The sequence below is a fragment of the Spermophilus citellus genome (genome assembly GCF_964194105.1).
Source record: "Spermophilus citellus genome assembly, chromosome: 18".
NCBI classification, from domain to species: domain Eukaryota; kingdom Metazoa; phylum Chordata; class Mammalia; order Rodentia; family Sciuridae; genus Spermophilus; species Spermophilus citellus.
This window is the reverse complement of record NC_138200.1, coordinates 6,863,061-6,883,090: the sequence shown is the minus strand read 5'-3', so window position 1 is coordinate 6,883,090 and position 20,030 is coordinate 6,863,061. Positions and strand designations below refer to the sequence as shown.

Sequence of the window (20,030 nt, the reverse complement as noted above, 5' to 3'; positions counted from 1 at the left end):
CACCCAGATTAAATTCACTGAGTTTTAAAAATGTATGTTGTTGGGCTGGGGGTGTGGCTCAAGCGGTATCGCGCTCGCCTGGCATGCGTGCGCCCCGGGTTCCATCCTCAGCACCACATACCAACAAAGATGTTGTGTCCGCCGAGAACTAAAAAATAAATATTAAAAATTCTCTCTCTCTCTCTCTCCCCTCACTCTCTCTTCAAAAAAAAAAAAAATGTATGTTGTTGGATTCCCTAAGATTCTCTATGTGCACAATTACCATCTAAGAATAATGATAGTCTTCTTTATTTCCAATATTTATACTTCTTATTACAAATCAGAAGAATAGGGATTGCCTTTGGGGCGGACCTCATTTCCAGGTCCTGGTTGGCAGAAGGCATGAGAGGGATTCAGAGGTGCTGGTACATCCTAAATCTCGGTAGTGGCTGCACGAGAAAGTTCCTCTCATTCATTGAGGTGTATACTTTCAACCTGTGAATTTTTATATTTATAGTATACTTCAATTATAAGTTTAATAATAACATCCTTGTGGTGGTTTAAAATAAATTTAAAGATTGGCATTGTCTTCCAAACATGTCTGTAAATAATTCTTTGTTAAATTTCTGAGTATGATCTGGACTCATGACTCTTTTTTTTTTTTGTTGTTGTTGTTGTTGGGGGATAGGAACTGAACTCAACCACTGAGCCACATTCTCAGCCCTTTTTTTTTTTTTAATTTTTTGAGATAGGGTCTTGCTAAGTTGGTTAGGGACTTGCTAAGTTGCTGAGACTGGCTGTGAACTTGAGATCCTCCTGCCTCAGCCTCCTGAGTTGCTGGGATTACAAATATGCACTACTGCACCTGGCTTGTGACTCATTTCCAGTGAATATTAACATGGGGATTTGATGGTAAATTTAGGTTATAAAAAGCACTGTGGCTTCCTGCTCATTCTTACACTTCTTGTTTTGGAAGAGTGTGTTAGTCAACTTTCCAATACTGTCACAGAATACCTGAGAAAAACAACTTAAAGGAGGAAAGTTGTGTTTTAATTCATAGTTTCAGAAGTTTCAATTTGGCCTTGTTGATTCTGGGCCTGTGGTGAAGTAGAACATCACAGCAGAGAGTTTGTGACGGAGCAAAGCTGCTCACCTCAAGGTGACCAAGAAGAGAGAGATGGGGGGTGGGAGGAGAAGAAAGAAGGAATCAGGGACGAGATATACCCTTCAAAGTCAGGCCCTCAATGACCTCTTTCCTCCAGGTAGGCCCCACCTCCTAAAGTTTCTACCATCTCCCAAAGTGCCACCAGCTGGGGAGCTAGCCTTCAAACAAGGGCCTTTGGGACATCCCAGATCCAAGCTATAACAGAGATGTTAGTGCTGTGAGAACACAAGTCCTCCAACCAGTAAAGATGATTGCAACCCTGGCTGACATTTTCCCTTCCTCCCTCTTTCTCTTTCTTCTTTCTTTCCTTCTCGACAGGGTCTCATGGTATTTCCCAATCTTCCCACCTCAGCTCCTCGGGTAACTGGGATCCCAGGCATACGCCACCATGCCCGGCCTGGCTTACATCCTGACGGCAGCCTCACAAGGATCCTGAGTCACAGCCACCAAGCTAAGCCACCCTTGGATTCCTGACTCCCAGAAATTGTGTGAGATAACATGTGCATACTATCTTAAGCAGCTACAATTATCTAGTAAAAATCGCCCTAAAAATTGTTGGCCTGACAGGCTCAAACTGCACCTCTGAACGTATGTCTACCCCACCCCTCCTCCAAGAACAGGCCATTGTTAGCACCTCCTTGGGAACCTGGATGTTGGGAACCCAGACACCATGCAGCTAAGGATTCAGTGAATCCTGGTGGGCACAGAGGTGGCACATGGTGTGTGCGCAGCTCACTACCCCTCTTCTTCTTTTTTTTTTTAATTTTTAGTTGTAGTTGGACAAGATACCTTTATTTTATTTATTTTTATGTGGTGCTGAGGATCGATCCCAGGCCTTGCATGTGCTAGGCGAGCGCTCTACCACTGAGCCACAACCCCACCCCTCACTACCCCTCTTCTTGATGCCAAAAAGGAGACAGAATTCATGCCAGCATGAGAGGCCATTTATTGCTCAGGGGCTGGACCCCCACGTTTTGGGGGAGCCCCCCCACTACTTCCTCCCCCCATTGTCCCCGTGGACCCCTCAAGTGGCAGGTTGCTGAGCTGATCGTGGAGGGAGCACATCTTCAGGTGTAGATAGTCCAGAGTGGCCACCTTCTCCCTGTAAGGGCAGACAGTGGGGAGTCAGCACTGGTGTGGCTTGGTGTTGGGGTGTGGGAGTGAAGGGAGGGGTTCAGGCCCTTTCCCAAAAATCTCACGCTCCTCCCATGCCCTCAGCCTCCTTCCTCACTCCGGCTTCATCTTGTCCGTTAGCAGCAGGTTCTTGGCCCGCAAGGCCTCGTCTTGGGCCAGCCGAAGGGTGGAGCTCAGGGCCTCTGCCCTGACGTGTTTGGCCAAGGCCTGGCGCTCCAGCTCCTGGGGAGAGGAGTGTAGGTGCCGCTGGGCTTGCTGTACTGGGCTGGGAGTGGAGGGGGAGCTGGATCGCGGAGGCAAGGGGCAGGGTCCCATGGGGCCCACATTCCTCCCCAAAGTATCCCATCATGCCTTGAGGCTGAAGCCGACCCTGGCATCCCACAAGGCACTGGTTGCACTAACCCTGTGTCTATTCCTTGATGCACTGGCCTATGTCTCAGCAAGCACTAAGTCACATCTAAGACGCTGTCCCCCAAAGCTCATGAACCATTCTGTATTTGATATGCATGTGCCCACCGTGTTGTGACCTTCCACATCCCAGAAGAACCCGTGTTTCCTTATCCACAAGACCAGAGTCTCTCACAAGAACAGTCCTTAGTGCTCTGGTTCTCTATATCCCACAGTGCACCAAGCCCATGTGCTCCCCTGTACCGTCCTGGGGCTCTGCCACATCAACATCCCATGCTGCTTATCATCCATGAGGTCAGTGTTCCGTAACACAGTGGTTCTCCATGTCCCACAATGCACCAGGACTCAAGTCCCAGCAGGTACTGGGCTTCAGACTGTTGCCCCAAGAAGAGATGTGGTTCCATTTCCCAAGATGCAGTAGCTTATGGTGACCAAAAGTCACTGGGTGCCCTGTCCGGCCTCACTGATCTCTCGCTGATCTCACTGATTACTGATCTCACTGCCTCTCTGAAGGTCTGGCCAGGGAAATCAGGCCAATGTCCCATGAACTTTTAGACTGGTATCTGCCTCCTGGTCCCCCAGTACACCAGATGCAATGTCCCATCATGCCTTGGGCCCAAATCTAGAGCCCAGAGTTCCAGAATGATTGGCCTATGACTCAAACCACCAAGCTGCTTGCCCCTCCCCCTATGCATCAGAATTAAGTCCACCCCCAACAACTGCTGCCCACAGCTCAGCCCTTCCCTTCTGGTCACACACCAGCAGTACCCTCGTGCCCAGGACTCCGTGTCCCCTGCCCTGACAGAAAAGTAAAGTGGGGCATGGTAGCCCATGGTCCCTGGTACCAGAATCTTCTTGTGTAGCCTCTGGCAGCTGGGACAAGCAGGAGCCAGGCCCCTCTGCTTCACTTCGTCCACTAGTGGGGTCAGCGCTCGCTCCAGCAGATGCTGCAGGGACTCCGAAGACAACTGCTGCCCCTGGCTGGGGGCAGGAAGGGTGGTCACTAGACGAAAGAGGCCCAGTACCAACTCCATCCTCAGGATGCCCATGCACACCTTCCCAGGCTCCACCTGGCTCTGTTTCCATTATGCACCCCATACAACCTTCCACCCACGCACTGGGGACACCCCATGGTGTATCAGGTGTCCTTTGGTTCCTACTACTTAAGGGCACCATCAGTCCTTGGTTTCCAAAAGCCATCAAGAACTCACATTTCCTCTAGTGCACAAGTTAAACCTGATCTCAAGTTGTACAAGGAATTCCCCCTTCCCACAATGAACCCAGTGTGGCAGCCTTTTTTTCCCACCACACACGAGGTCTCACTTTCTGCACCATGCAGGGAGAAACCCCGCTTCCTACCATGTACCACATCCCGACCTTCCCACAATGCAGTGGACATACACGATGCTCCAAATGTAGCAAAACGCTATATTTAGCTTGTGGGAAGGGAAGAAATGTCGTTCCCATTACTCAGCACGACTGACTGATTCTACCACACGCTGTCTCCCACAATGAACACCCCTCTCCCCCTTGCTGATACCCTATCTCCTTCAATGCCCTATCCTCCCTGGGACTCAGAATGCACCAGGAAGCTGGCCTCACCCCCATACCTGGCACAGCGGGCACAGGAGCCTTGCGTGGATCGATCCAGGCTCATGGAGTGGTCAGGTCCTCTTCGGGGGTTCTGAAATTGCCGCCCCAACTCCTCCAGAATCGGTTTCACTGGGCCAAGCCCCTCCAATTCGCTCCTCAGTGAAGCCACAGACACAGCTGACCGCTCCACCCTGAGCACGAGTATAACCAATGCTGTGTGGTAGACTTCACCCACCATTGGTCCAGCACCTGAGTCTCCATCAAGTCTTCAATACTCTGCCCTGCCCACCCCTCTTGCTCTGTTGGCTCCTCCTTTTGTATTTTAACATCTGGACTGCCTTCGCCCTGTTTCTAGATGACTTTCCCTGATCCCTGGTGTCCACTCTTTATCTCTTTGGGGCTTGGAACACACCCCTTCTCTAATTGGCTCCATCCCTCGTTCTTTAATATGCATACACCGCTTCCTGCTATCTAATTGGCGCTTCCCAACGTCAGTATAAGATCCGGACCGCTCAGAACCCCGCTGATTGGCCCACCCTTTTTTTTCCCTCAAGACTCCGCCCCCGCGATGGCTTCGCCCCACCCCTTCGTGGCCGACACCAGCCCCATCCCACGCACCGGCCCCAGCCCTCACATGGTGCACAGCTCGTCCGCCCGACCCCGAAGCTCCTGCAAGCCTCGGGCGGTCTGAGCTTGCTCGCGTTGCGCCCGCTCCCACTGGCCCAGGAAGCCGTCGAGCCTGCCGCCCAGGCCCCCTAGCAGCCGCAGGGCCTCCTGCACAGCCCCCTCCTCCTGATGCCACCGTGCGGTCAGCGAGGACACCTCCCTCCTGAAGGGGAAGAGGGATAGAATAGCGGGGGATTAGGTTAGGTCACGCTGCGCTATACCCACCCGGAGCTCCAGACCCAGCCAGTCCCCAAATTCTCTTGTGCCTCTGGTCATGTCCTCCAGAATTCTGCCTTGTCAGTTAGCCTGGGCCTTCCCTGTCAGGTCCCCGTCTCCACCACTGCGCCTACAGACGCCATCTCTCCAGGACACCTCTCCCCTCTATCCTGCCCACTCAGATTGGTCACTAGGCCCGGCTTCCCTGAAGCTCCGCCCACCTCGGTTTCACTGGAGGTAGACCTACCAACCCTGACTCAAAAATTAGTTCTTTGCATGAAGAGAGCGCCTGCAGAATGGAAGAAAATCTTTACCACACGCACCTCAGATAGAGCACTAATCTTCAGGATATATAAAGAACTCAAAAATCTTAACACCCAAAAAACAACCCAATAAATAAATGGGCTAAGGAACTGAACAGACACTTTGCAAAAGAAGAAATACAACTGATCAACAAGCATGGAAAAAAAATGTTCATCATCTCTAGCAGTTAGAGAAAGGCAAATCAAAACTACTCTAAGAGCCAGGGGTAGTGGTGCACGCATGCAATCCCAGCAACTGGGGAGGCTGAGACAGGAGGATTGCGAGTTCAAAGTCAGCCTCAGCAAAAGCAAGGCACTAAGCAACTCAATGGGACCCTGTCTCTAGATAAAATTCAAGATAGAGCTGGAGATGTGGCTCAGTGGCTGAGTGCCCCTCAATCCCTGGTACCAAAAAACCCTAAGACTTCATTTCACTCCAGTCAGAATGGCAATTATGAAGAATACAAGAGGGCTGGGGTGTGGCTCATTGGCAGAGTGCTTGTCTAGCATATGTGAGGCACTGGGTTCTATTCTCAGCACCGCATGTAAATAAATAAAATAAAGATCCATCAACAACTAAAACAAAAATTTTAAAAAGAATACAAGCAATAATAAGTGTTGGTGAGGATGTAGGGAAAAAGACACACTCATACACTGCTGGTGGGACTGCAAATTGGTGCAGCCAATATGGAAAGCAGTATGGAGAGTCCTAACTTGGAATGGAACCACCCACAACACTTAGGCCCCGCCCCCAAGATATCTGACCACCAGCAAGGTCCCGCCCGCCCGCGTATCACCTAGAGGTGACATCCCTAGGCCCCGCCCACCTCAACTCCTCAAGACCGGCGGAGACCTTCTGCAGCTCCTGATCGCTCCCATAGGGGCTCTCTCCTGACCGGGGCGCGGTTCCCCAGCCCACCAGGCCGCGCAGCCGAGGGGGTTCTTCGGGACTCCCTGGTGGGCCGGAGCAGCCCTGGTTGGGACCAGCAGAGCCCAGGCCGTGCCGGGAGAAGCCGGCCTCCAGCTTCTGCTCCAGCTCCTGTAGCTCGGCCTCCTGCCTCCGCGGCGTCTCATCCTGCAATTGCTGCTGCAGGTATCTCAGCTTCTCCTGGACCCGGAGAGAGAGCGGGTCACGGTGTCCAACCCTTCTCCTCCTGATACCAACTCCACCCCCAAATCTGCCCCAGTAATCGGAGACTGGAAAGTAAAAAGCCCCGGAGAGAATATTAGGAAGTACCACGTGAAGTGGGAGGGAATGTGCCATTCGAACTCCACGGGAATCCAATTCGGAAATTCCCCTGTCTGCCTCCATCCAGCCCTCCCCTCCACCCCAACTCCAGTCCTCTTAGGTGTCAAAGACCAGTCCCTGCCCCTTAGGAAGAACGATGGCAACTTTTTCAGCATTTCGTTGGAAAATGAGCGAGCATGTGAGCAGGACCAGCCTTCTCAGTCCAAGTCCAGCTCAGGTCTCTCTCTCTGGGACTGGAGTCCCCATTCTGGGCATGGAAGCCTCTTTCTCGGATCCTCCTTATTAGTAGATTCTAAGTGTGACCGTGAAAGCAGGGGCAGTGTCATCGTGATGGTGGCAGCAGGGCAGGAAGTCCCACCTGCGGTGTCTCCCAAGTCCCTCAGGTGTCCATCCTCCTCCCACAAATCTCCGGACCGCCTTACCTCCAGTAGGGCGGAGTTCTGCTTCAAGACGTTGGTTTTGATCTCAGCGTCTTCCACCGACCGGGTCACCTTCCGGCAGTTCTCCTGGGTCAGGACACCAGGGCGGGGGCCCTGCCTTCCCATTCCAGTTCCGCTCCCTACCCTTAGGCTGGCTATTTCAAAGCAGGCTCCATCCCGCAGGCAGAACCCCACTTACTAGTCCTGGTCCCTTGACCAAAGGAATGCTTCTGGCCTCGCCAGAACTGCGCTGTGCTGCTCCTCCGCCTCCTCCCATATCTCTCGCGTCTAGGACTCCATTCCTTCCCTCTTCCTCCCACCCACTTCTCACCCGACTCCCGCCCCCAGTGGCTCACCTTGAGTTGACTACAGTACCCTTCCAACTCTTCAGCCTCTTGCCGCCTTCTCTCTAGATTCTCGCTCAGCACCGAACACTCACTCTGGAGCCGAAAGAGAGGAGGGTTACCGAGGTCAACAGGGGGACAGCCCACGGAAGGGGGATCTGGGGTTAGGAATGTCCCTTTCCTTTCTGAGTCTGGAGCTTCCCAACTGGGCTAGGAATGCATCAGAGTACAGGCTTGTCTAACTAACGAGCAATCCGCCCTGGAGGAAGACGAGGTCTGGGGAGAAGAGGCGGTTCTCATACCTGCAGGGTCTGCACGTGCTGATTAACCCGGGTGGTCTTTTCCTTCAAACTGGTGATGGAGTCTTTGGCCCGGACCAATCCACTGTTGACCCCGCTCTAGGGAAGAATGGGAGACAGTGGTTAGTAGGTGTGTGGAGGCTCTGTTTGCACCCTGATTTTGCACCTCTTGGATTCTTGGTGCACCTGTTTGATAAACCCAAGGGAGAGCCAATTTTTTTCATGGTGGACTGGGAGAAGAATGAGTAGGATCCAAGAGGGACTGAGGGGAAGGGTAGGGAGCTCAGATAGGTAGGGGAAGCAGGATGGTCTCAACACTTTCGTGTGTGTCTGTGTACTGGGGACTGATTCCCCAACCCTTTCGTAAATTTTATTTTGAGATAGGGTCTCACTAAGTTGCGGGGGGGGGGTGGTGGCCTCAAACTTAATGATCCTTCTGCCTCCGTCACCCAAGTAGCTGGAATGACAGGCAGGCAGGACTTCACCAGGAAAAACATACTGTTAAAACACATGCTCTGACTTCCTCTCCCAGCACTTTTCAGATCATGAGCACATTCTCCACCAGGCCAAGCATTTACAGGTCTTTCATTCTTCACAATCACACTGTGTGAGATTCTACAGCCCCATTTGCAAGGGGTCTTAAAGGGTGACATTTCTGTACTCCCAGCTACACAACACATTAGGTGACCTTGTCAGAATTTAAACTCAGAAACTTTATTTTAAACCATGACACCATGTAGCTTCTGATCATCATTTCTTGATTTTTAAAAAATATTTATTTACTTTTTAGTTGTAGTTGGACACAATACCTTTATTTATTTATTTATTTTAAGAGAGAGTGAGAGAGGAGAGAGAGAGAGAATTTTTAATATTTATTTTTTAGTTCTCGGGGGACACAACATCTTTGTTGGTATGTGGTGCTGAGGATGGAACCCGGGCCGCACGCATGCCAGGCGAGCGCGATACCGCTTGAGCCACAACCCCAGCCCACCTTTATTTATTTTTATGTGGTGCTGAGGATCCAACCCAGGGCCTCGCAAGTGCTAGGAGAGCGCTCTACCGCTGAGCCACAACCCCAGCCCCATCATTTCTTGATTTTTGAAAAAAACTTGTGGTCCTTGGGATTGAACCCAGAGGTGCTCTACCACTAAGTGACATCCCCAATCCTTTTTATTTTGGGGAGAGGGGTACTATGAATTGAACCCAAGGATGTTTGACCACTGAATCACACCCCCAGCCCTTTTTAAATTTTTTATTTTGAGACAGAATCTCACTGAGTTGCTGAGGCTTGCTTTGAATTTGTGATTCTCCTGCCTCAGCCTCCTAAGTAGGTGGGATTATAGACACATGCCATCGATAATTTATACCACCATAAAATGCTTTGTGACTTCTGCCAAACTATGGTTCCAAGAAGGAGGCATGTGGCAGGCTCTATTCTTCCCATTTCCACTGCCACAGAAGCCTTAGTGTCACACAGAATTGCCAGAGACTACATTTCCCAGGCTCCCTTGCAGCTAGGTATGGTCAGTTCCATGGGGCTAAATTCTGGCCCACGGGACTTGGATGAAAATAGGTAGTCAATTTCAGAATTATGCCTTTAAAAGAAAAGGAGTAAAAACTTCTTTCTCTCTGCCCACTGTCTGGAATGCAAAGTTGACAGCTATCTTGGACCAGCAGATGGAGACCAGTGTCAGGAGCTTCCATGGATGAACATGCCTTCAAGTCCTGATGCCCCGGGGATCTGACCAATTACTACATTTCATAGTGACTTGGGTGTTGACCCAGCTCAGATAGCTAGGTGTGGCTCCAGGTGTAGGTGTCACCCGTGGGGGTTGAGTTACACTCACCTGTTCCGTTGTAATCCTACCCCTTTGCCCTTTTTGGGATAGGATGTTCCATGAAACCTCCACTTGTGTGTTCCCTAGATAAGAATACAGAATTCCGGTGGCTCTCTTTCTTTCCATGGGCCCTTAAGCTCATAAAGCCGTCTCTGGAATATTGAAAAGGTACTTCTGTGTGTTTTTGTGCTTCCTCTGTCGTTTTCTTGAGTTACTGAAATAGTCAGATTTTGTGAACCCAGCAGTAGGTCGCCAGCTAAGATAGATGCTGACAGCCAGACCTGAATTCTCAACACTGTGAGGTTGCCCATTCAAGTCCAACACCTGTGAAAACTTTCACAGTTCAGAGGGCTTCTTCTGTCTTGTGCAAACTGTAATTTTGTGTCTGTCACAACAGTGAAATTTGTAAACTAATCACAGTTATTTATTTATTTATTTATTCATTCATGGTACTAGTGATTCAACCCAGGGGCAATTTACCATGAGTTATATACTTAGCTCTTTTTATTTTGAAACAGGATCTTACTAAGTTGTTTAGGGCCTGACTAAGTTGCTGAGGCTGGCCTTGAACTTGGGATCCTCCTGTCTCAGCCATCATGCCCAGCTATAGTTTATATTATTATTTTTTGGGGGGAGGAGGCAGATACCAGATATTGAACTCAGGGGCACTCAACCACTGAGCCACATCCTCAGCCCTATTTTTTATTTTATAGAGACAGGGTCTCACTGAGTTGCTTAGTGCCTCACTTTTGCTGAGGATGGCTTTGAACTCTCAATCCTCCCACCTCAGCCTCCCAAGAATTAGTTCAGAAGTCTCTTAAAAAAAAAAAAAGCTCAGTGGTGAGTGCTTGCCTGGCATCTGTGAGGGTTTGAGTTTAGTCCTCAGAAACACACACATACACACACACACACACACACACACACACACCAAATTAATTAAATAACATTTAAATTTTAAAAGGCAACTACAATAAGCATTAACAAAATAAACCCTCAGGAGTCGAAAAAATCTATTTCCAGAGCTGCGGCATCATGATACTTAAAATGTCCAGTTGTTAATAGAAAAATCATGATTCATGCAAAGAAAAACAAGCAACTATGGCCCATCCACCGGGTTGGTGCCGGAGGAGAAAGCCATCAGTAGAATCTGATCCTGAGGAAGCTTGGATTTGGATTTACAATTGAAGACTGTAAATCAACTATTTGAAGTATTTTCAAAGGACTAGAGGAAAGCATATCAAAAAACACTAAAGGAAAATATGAGAATGATCTCTCACTAAATACAGCTTATTACTAAAGAGATACAAAGTATAAAGAGGAGCCAAGTAGAAGTAAGGTGTTGTGGTGCACACCTGTAATCCCTGTGACTCTGGAGGCTGAGGGAGGAGGATTGCAAGTTAAAGGCCAGCCTCAGCAACTTCTCAAAATCCTGTCTCAAAGTAAAATAAAAAGGTCTGGGAGTGTGGCCTAGTGGTAGAGGACTTGCCTAGCATGTGTGAGACCCTGTGTTTGATTATCAGCACCACATGTAAATAAATAAAATAAAGGTTCATCAACAACTAAAAAAATATTAAAATAAAAAGAGAGAGATGCACAACTTTTGAACTGGGAGGAAACAAGAAGAGAACGTGCCAAGTGATCCAGCTTACATGGAGGAAAATCATATACACACCCACCCCACCTCACCCACACACACATGTATATATTCATATTCATTTTTTGGGCTGGGTACTAGGGATTGAATTAAACCCAAGAGCTTTACCACTGAGCCACATTCCCAGCCCTATTTAATTTTTATTTTGAGACAGGGTCTTGCTAAATTGCCTAGGGCCTTGCTCTGATGCTGAGGCTGGCTTCTGATCCTTCTGCCTCAGCCTCCTGAACACCCTGCATTACAGATGTGCACCACTATACCCAGCAATAAATACAGTGACATAATTATACAACCTCCCCCTTCCCAGATGAAAGAACCAATTAGAAATTCCAGGGATGAAAAGCACAATAAGTGAAGTGAGAAATTCAATTCACAAGAGGGAGCTCAGTAGCAGGTTTGCGTATGCAGAAGAATGAATCAACAAACTTGAACGTAATTCACTGAGATGATCCAGTCTAGCACAGTGGCACATGCCTGTAATCCCAGTGGCTCAGGAGGCTGAGACAGGAGAATTGCGAGTTCAAAGCCAGCCTCAGCAATGGCGAGGCCCTCAGCAGCTCAGTGAGACCCTCTCTCTAAACAAATTCCAAAATAGGGCTGGGGATGTGGCTCAGTGGTTGAGTGCCCCTGAGTTCAATCCCTGGTACCAAAAAACAAACAAACAAACAAAAAAGATCTAATCTGAGGAACATTAAAAGAATGAGGAAAACTGAACAGGGGCCAAGACACTATGGGTCAGGGAGTCCCCAAAAGGAGAAGAAAGGGTAGAAAGTAGAGAAACAATAGCTGAAAACTTCCCCAATTATTCAACACATCCAGGAAGCCAACGGACCCTTAATAGTGCAAACCAAAGGAACAGTGCCTAGATACATCATAAGCAAACTTCTGAAAGACAACATTAAGCTGGGTGTGGTGGCACATGGCTGTAATCCCAGAGGCTCAGGAGGCCAGGGCAGGAGGATAGCAAGTTTGAGGCCAGGCACAGCAACTTAGTGAGGCCCTAAGCAACTTGGCAAGATCCTGTCTCAAAATATAAAAATACAAAGGGCTGGGGATGTAGCTCAGTAATAAAGCACCCCTGGTTAAACACCCAGTGCCCCCCCAAAAAAAAAGTTTATTGAGGGGCTGTGGTTGTAGCTAAGTGGTGGAGTGCTTGCTTAGCATGTGGGAGGCACTGGGTTCGATTCTCAGCACCGCATACAAATAAATAAAGGTCCATTAACAACTAAAAGAATATATATTTTTAATATTTCTTTTTTAGTTTTAGGTGACACAATATCTTTATTATACATTTATGTGGTGCTGAGGATCGAATCCAGTGCCTCTGCATGCTAGGTGAGCACTCTATCACTGAGTAACAAAAACATTACTATGAATAATTGTATGCCAACTAGATAACAACAAAAAAAAAAAAAATAGAAAAATGCCTAGAAGCACACAAACTACCAAAACTGACACCAGAAGAACTAGGAAATACAAATAGACTCATAAGTAAGGAGATTTAGTAACAACAATAATTTAAAAACTTCCAAAGAAGAAAAGTTCAAGACCAGATGGCTTCACTGGTGAATTCTGCCAATCTTTTTAAGAAATGACAACAATCCATCTCAAATTCTCTTAAAAAATAGAAGAGGGAGGTGCTGGTCATGGTGGCACATGGTGGCAATTCCTAACTCCTTCTATAAGGCCAGTACTTTCTCAAAGACATCACAAAAGAAATTCACAGACTAGTATTTTTTATTAATATATCTGGGATAATCCTCAACAAAATACTGGAACTTATTCTGGTAATATACACCGTGACCAAGTGGGAATTATCCTATGAAAGTCAACGTATTGCCGGGGGAGTGACGCAGGCCTGTAATTCTCGGAAGGCTGAGACCCGAGGACCATGAGTTCAAAGCCAGCCTCAGAAACAGCGAGGTGCTAAGCAGCTCAGTGAGACCCTGTCTCTAAATAAAATACAAAATAGGGCTGGGGGTGTGGCTCAGTGGCCCAGTGCCCCTGAGTTCAATTCCCAGTATGAAAAACAAACAAACAAACAAACAAACAAACAAACAAACAAAAACGGCTGGAGTGTGTCTGGGTCACTGGATTCAATCCCTGGTAATAAAAACATTATCGTGATGTGTCCATGGAGAAAAAGCATTTGATGAAATCCAACCACTTTCATTAGGAAAAAACCCAACAAGCTGAGAATGGCAGAGAACTTCACGTTGATGAAAGGAATATGAATAGACTCCTTCATAAGTAAAGAGATTTAGTAATAAAGATAATTTTAAAACTTCCAAAGAAGAATCTTTTGAGGATTCTACAAAACCTCACAAAGTACGGTGGTTTAAAGTATGATTGTAAATTCTTTGACATTCCTTTGGAGTCTTAGTCCCCTCACTTGAACGTGCTGGACTAGGTGACTCGGGTCACGTAAGTAAAGTCAAGCAAAAGTGGTGAAGTAAGGCTGGGGATATAGCTCAGTTGGTAGAGTGCTTGCCTTGCATGCCCAAGGCCATGGGTTCAATCCCCAGCACCCTCCTACACACACACACACACACACACACACAGTGGTAAGGTATAACTTAAAAGAAATGATGCGTTCATAAGAGGAACTGTGGGTCCTGCTTGCTGTCTCTCGCTTGGAGAAATCACAGCTGGCATGTCAGAAACCACCACTGAGGAGAAACCAGTGTCCTGAGGAAGTGAGGCCTCCACCCAAAAGGCAGGGAGGAACTGAAACCCCCCCAAGGGCCCTGGGAGGGCACCATCTCTCCAGCCTCAGTCAAACCTTCCCATTACTCTAGCCTGGGCCAAATCTTAATTGTAACCTCAACACACCCCTGGAACTTCTCAACTAAACCACTCCAGGTGTGTTGTTTTATGTTTGGGGGGGTATTTGTCTCACAGCAGTAGCTAACCAATACAGAGCGTCTTTCTAAACTGAAGACTCAGAACATTCCTGTGCGTAACTGTTCTGGCGACCTAGGGAACAGGTCCTGGTTCAACTCATTTCTGCCGCCCACTGGCTGTACAACCTCAGGGAGGGGACTTTACCTCCCTGTGCTTCTGTTTCTCAACATGTAAAATGGAGATGCGACTAACAGCTACTTCTGGAGAATTGCTCGTGCGATGAAGGTGGGCTGGCCTGAAAGGCCCTTGTCAGTACTTCTGCAGCTGCAGACCCTGGATGTGGGGTGCAGCTCTGCTGGCAGAGGGAGGGGAGTGGGGAAGGCCGATCCCACCTGCTCAGCTGAGAAGCACACAGTATGTTGGGGAGCGAGAGTCCTGGGGACAAGTTCCTCCTTGGCCACCCATGCGCTGTCCGACTCCCAGCTCTGCAGTTCTGTTAACCTTTCCCATAAAATGGGAATAATGACAGCTTGATGGCATCGGGGTCAATGACTCAATAGATTGGTAGCCAAGCACAGTGACTAGTGTTGGCCCTTAAAAATGACAATGGACAGGACCTATAGCAGGGGGCCTTGATGACATGGACCCTCACAGTGGCCACAGGAAAATATGCAGATTGCAAAACAGACCCTGAGCAGAGGTCCAAAGATCTACCCTGTCAGTCTTTGCCACTGATTAATCCTGAGCTTCCAAACAGCAGCCTGCAGCCCCTGAGGGGTGTAGCCAAGGTGAGAGTCATCCTTCCAGTTTTACCTGTGTCCCTCCGGCCTGGGACTCCTCTCTCAGCCAGCATCTCCATGACCTCCTGGCTCCCAGGGCCCCTCTCTGGGTCTCCGTCCCCCTCTCACACCCTCTTCCCCACCTTCTCCAGCTTTCTCTCTTGATGCAGCTCAGACCTGGGCAGGGGCCAGTGTCTGCTCTTGTCCCCCTTCTCTCTCCCTTGCCCCTACCCGCAACCCCAGGCGGCTGTCTTTACTGTTTCCATTTTGAGAGGAGGAACCTGCTGGTGCTCCCTCAGCCACAGAAGCTCACCATGCCTCAGGCCTTGATCTGGCTGCCCAGGGCTCTTTCTCAGGCGTCACCAGCCACCGGGGGACATGACTCAGAATAGCTCTGGTGGGAGGCAGACAGCTGCAGTGCTGCGGAGAGAGGCTCCTGAGGCAGGAGGGAGAGCTGCTCCGACTGGGGGAGGAGAAGTCTCCCGAGGGCATCTCCTTGTCCTCCTTCCCCGCACCCTTGCCTGGCCTCCTCCCTGGCCTCCTTCCTGGCCTCCCTACCTTCCCTCCAAAGGCCACAGAGGAGCCTCAGGGAAGGAGAGGATTCCAGTATAGCCTCGTGCCCAGCCCAGCCGCCTTCTCCCATGAACCCACGTGGCTCCCCAGCATCTGTGTGGCCAGTGCCCTCCCCACTGTCCCTCTAGCTTGTCTCTCTGACATGCTACACTCTGGCCTGGGATCTGCTCTGCTCTTTTTTTTCCCTCTTTCTTCCTTTCTTGTGTGTGTGTGTGTGTGTGTGTGTGCGCGCGCGTGCGCACACACATGTGGGGGCTGGGAATTGAGCCCAGGGCCTGAGGCGTGCTAGACAAGCTCTCTTCCGCTGAGCCACATCCCTAGCCCCTCTCTTTTCCTTTTCCTTATTTATTTACTTACTAATTTAATATTCCTTCTGGTTCTGCAGGTGGAACCCAGGGGCACTTTACCACTGAGCTACTACCTATATCCCCAGCTCTTTTTATTTTTAATTTTGAGACAGGGCTTTGCTAAATTGCCCAGGCTGGCCTCAAACTTGCCTTTTCCCTGTCTCAGCCTCCTGAGGAGGCATTGGGCTTGTAGGCATGCACCACCACACCTGGCTCAGCGGGCACATCTTGGGCATTTAAGAAATATTTGTTGAAAGAACACATGCAGCATCTCCATCTTACAGATGAGGAAATGTCAGCTCCCAGAACTAGAAAGTGCTCCAGTAAATGTGAGCAATAACCATGATTATGATCCTGTTATGTAAATGCAATTCTTAGTGTCTGTGTGGAGCCAGCCAAGCCTGGCCCAGGAATGGGGTAGAGGGAGGCAGAGTTCAAGATCTAAGTTGTGGCTCTCCATGCTCCTGTCTGGAATTCCCTAATTACCCTCAACTTGCTCACCTCTCCGTTTTTGACCCAGTTCTTAGGCCCTAACCCTGCAGAGAACTCCTACTCAACTCTGCGCGGCCTCCTCCAGGATGCCTTCCCTAAGACCTCCAGCCTGGTTTGGGGGTTCCTTCGCTGGGATCCCCTCATTACAGAATACATCCCCCTAGTCTGGGCCTGTCCCCCCCACACCCAACTGGAAGCTCTCTAAGGGCAGGGTCTGGTGTGATTCTTAGCTATGACTCCAGCCTCACTTGGGACATTGCAAAGTGACCGAATGCATTCAAGACCACTCCCAGATTCATGCTGGCTGTCGAAGGAGGAGGCAGCGACTCCACACCAAGAACACCTCTCCCCCTCCTCAGCATTTCCTGCCACCAGGGCCAGGACACTGGTGTGCCCCTGCCAGAGTCCCTCACCAGAAGTTCCGTGATGTCCGGGTCATCTGGAGCCCAAGGTGTGGTGGGGGAGGCAGGGGGCCCCGGCAGTGCCAGTGGACCGCTGTCTTCCGTGGTCGAGTCCGTCCCCGAGGAGTCGGTGGGCTCCACCGCGGCCAGGTTGAGCAATGACACATTGGTGCAGGCCGAGGACCGTTTGAGGTTCAGGCACCAGTGCATCGGCTCATGGGACATCCGGGGTTCCACCCTGGGGAGGAGCAGCAGGCAAGGGATGGCTGAGGATGCACCCCAGGGGCCGCTAGCCTGCCTGCCGCCTGCAGGGCCCCTTCACCCTCCACTCCCTTCTCCGCCCTCTGCCTTCATCCATCCCTTGCCGCCGCCTGTTTTCTTTCCTCTTCGCCCTCACCACCTGCCTTCTTCAGACCCTTCCCTAGACTCCTCTCTTCTCTTGACTCTTCCCACCCGCCCATGCCAGTCCAATACTTTTTTCCCCCTGCTACTGGGAATGGAATGCAGGGGTGCTTTACCACATCCCCAGCTCTTTTTTTTTATTTTGGGACAGGGTCTCCCTAAGTTGCTTAGGGCTTTGCTAAATTGCTGACGCTGGCCTTGAATTTTGTGATCCTCCTTCCTTAGCCTCCCTGGGATGACAGAATTACTGCCACCACCAGCTCAGCCCACTATGTCTTGCTCTCTGCCTCCCTCTGTCTCCTTCTTTCCCTCTTGCCTGTCCCCCCCACCCCCCTCCTCTTCTCCTCTGCCCCCTCCTCTCTAGCACCCGCAGTGGGACTTGTGCCATGTTGGAGGCAGTGCCGGCACTAGGATCATGCACAATAGGGTGCGTCAAACCCACCCGTGGAACGACACGGCTTTCTTTTTCTTCGTGATCCCCTTGGCTGGGTTGGTCACCCCCCCGGGAGCCTCTGGGACCAGCTGGGATCGGCTCTCGACACCTGCAGGGGGGTCTCCGGCCTCATGGATCTCTTTGGACTGCCAGATCGTCTTCACAACCACACTCGCCATGGCATCGGAGGCCTGCTCCCAGGGGGAGACTCACCACCTACTCTGACCACTGGCCCTCAGAGTCCCCTGTCCCCTCGGCCTGCCTCACAAAGGACTCAACCACTGGGCCCCAGTGGGGGGCAGGGAGTATGGAGAGCTGCATCCCCAAGGCATCCCCTAGGAGGTCACAGTGGACTCTTCTGGTCCAGGATTCTAGATCTACAGCAGATGGCATTCCTCAACCGGGTCCAGAATGCTGCCTGTTAAGAAAGGATCTCCACAAACGCTGAACCGAAGTCAGGACACACATGTTGAAGTGTCTGGGGTTGCGTCAGTTTCCTGAGACTGCAGGAACACAGCGCCAGGCCCAGTGCCTTAAAGCACAGATGTTTACCAGGTCTAGAGGCCAGAAGTCCAAGATCAAGTGTGGGTAGGATGGTTCCCTCTGAGGACTGTGGGCCTCAGCTCCAGGCCTCTCTCCTCTCCTAGCTTCTGATGGCTTTAGTCACTTCCTGGCTTGCAGACAGACATCTTCTCCCCATATCCTCACGTGGCCGTCTCTCTGCCTGTCCGTGTCCAAATCACAGCCCCTTCCTCCTTTTTTGTGGTACTAGGGATCAAACCCTGGGTCTTTCTCTCTCTCTCTTTTTTTTTTTTTTTCGGTACCAAAAATTGAACTCAGGGGCACTTGACCACTGAGCCACATGCCCAGCCCTATTTTGTATTCTTTTTTAGAGACAGGGTCTCACTGAGTTGCTTAGCGCCTCGCCTTTGTTGAAGCTGGCTTTGAACTCGCCATCCTCCTGTCTCAGCCTCCCAAGCCACTGGGATTACAGGCTTGTGCCACTGCACCTGGCTCAAATCCTAGGTCTCATACATGCTGGTCAGGTATACTTCTATCACTGAGCTACAGAGCTACATCCCTAGGTTTTTTACTTACTTTACTTACTTACTGTCAATAGGCGTGCACTGCCACATACATCTGGCCTGGTGGCTATTTATATTGTTTGTTTGTTTGTTTTCATTTATTTATTTGGTACTATGGATTAAACACAAGGGTACTTTACCACTGTTCTATATTTCTGGTCCTTTTTATTATGTATTTTGAGACAGGGTCTCTCACTAAGTTACTGAGGGCCTTACTACATTGCTGAGACTGGCCTTGAACTTGTGATATTCTTGTCTCAGCTTCCTGACTTGCTTATACCATCATGCCCAGCTCCCCTTTTTTAATGGCTCCAGTGAGTTGGGTTCAGGCCAGCTCAAATGACCTCACCTTAACTTGACCATCAGCAAAAATTCATTTCCAAATAAAGTCACATCCTCAAATGCTGGAGGCTGGAATTTCAATGACCTTTTAAGAGATGCAGTTCAACTCATGACAGAGGTAAAGGATACTGATATCCACAATTTGTAATATTTTTTTTTGGCAGAGTCCTTGCCAAATTGCCCAGGCTGGCCTTGAACTTAGGACCCTCCTGACTCAGCTTCCTGAGTCCTTGGGATTCCAGGCTTCTGCCACTGCACTTGATCACAATTCATAAATGTGTGACAAAGCAAGTAGAGCGGTCCTCCATTACCCATGGAGGATGGATTCCAAAATTCCCCACAGATATGAAAGTCTGTGGATGCTCAAGTCTCTTACATAAAATGGCACATATCTGGGCACAATGGTTCATGCTTGTAATCCCAGTGACTCAGGAGACTGAGGCAGGGGGATTGTGAGTTTGAGGCCAGCCTCAGCAAAAGCAAAGTGCTAAGCAACTGAGTGAGATCCTATCTCTAAATAAGATACAAAATAGAGCTGGGGATTTGGAAATTTGGCTCAGTGATCAAGTGCCCCTGGTACAAAAAGAAGAAGAAGAAGAAGAAGAAGAAGAAGAAGAAGAAGAAGAAGAAGAAGAAGAAATGGCTGTAGCTTAGTGGTAAATTTTACCTGGGTTAAATCCTCAGTGCCAAAAAAAATTAAAAATAAAAAAAGAGAGAGGGGCTGGGGTTGTAGCTCAGTGGCTCGTGCTTGCCTGGCATGTGTGAAGCCCTGGGTTTGATCCTCAGTGCCACATATAAATAAATAAACAAAATAGAAGATCCATTGACAACTAAAAAACATTTAAAAAGAGCAAGAGAGTGAAGAAAGGAAGATAAAGTGATAAAGTCATGATATTTGCATATAATCTGTGCATGTCTTCCTGTATACTTTAGATCCCCCCTCTCTCTCTCTCTCTCTCTCTCTCTCTCTCTCTCTTTTTTTTTTTTTTTTTTTTTTGTGGTTCTGGGAATCAAGCTCAGGGCCTTGTGCATGCAAGGCAAGACTCTCCCAACTGAGCTGTATCCC

The 20,030-nt window shown here is 49.4% G+C and overlaps 1 protein-coding gene across 6 annotated transcripts; it reads right to left on the bottom strand.

Moving 5' to 3' along the window:
* Window positions 1-2,084: 2,084 nt before the first annotated feature.
* Window positions 2,085-17,980, bottom strand: TSKS (testis specific serine kinase substrate). 6 transcript variants are annotated; one of them, XM_081274658.1, is made up of 11 exons: window positions 17,547-17,980; window positions 16,715-16,940; window positions 7,778-7,873; window positions 7,488-7,571; window positions 7,135-7,245; window positions 6,291-6,571; window positions 4,914-5,108; window positions 4,297-4,470; window positions 3,532-3,667; window positions 2,376-2,543; window positions 2,085-2,246 (listed from the first exon to the last, which is right to left on the bottom strand). In XM_081274658.1, exons 1-11 carry the CDS (start codon window positions 17,714-17,716, stop codon window positions 2,169-2,171), a joined length of 1,719 nt encoding a protein of 572 aa, XP_081130784.1. In that variant the 5' UTR covers window positions 17,717-17,980; the 3' UTR covers window positions 2,085-2,168. The 6 variants fall into 6 exon arrangements, with proteins under 6 accessions (XP_081130784.1, XP_081130782.1, XP_081130785.1 ...); XM_081274656.1 differs by having other exon boundaries at window positions 2,376-2,500; XM_081274659.1 differs by having other exon boundaries at window positions 7,135-7,218.
* Between the last annotated feature and the right edge of the window lie 2,050 nt (window positions 17,981-20,030).

Excerpts from the sequence above, each read along its gene's own strand:
- TSKS (XM_081274656.1), bottom strand. The coding sequence starts at position 17,716 with ATGGCGAGTGTGGTTGTGAAGACGATCTGGCAGTCCAAAGAGATCCAT. Across the intron at positions 7,572-7,777 it reads AGCACGTGCAGACCCTGCAG|AGTGAGTGTTCGGTGCTGAG; the intron begins GTATGAGAACCG and ends TTTCGGCTCCAG. Across the intron at positions 2,247-2,375 it reads ACGGACAAGATGAAGCCGGA|GGAGAAGGTGGCCACTCTGG; the intron begins GTGAGGAAGGAG and ends CTGCCCTTACAG.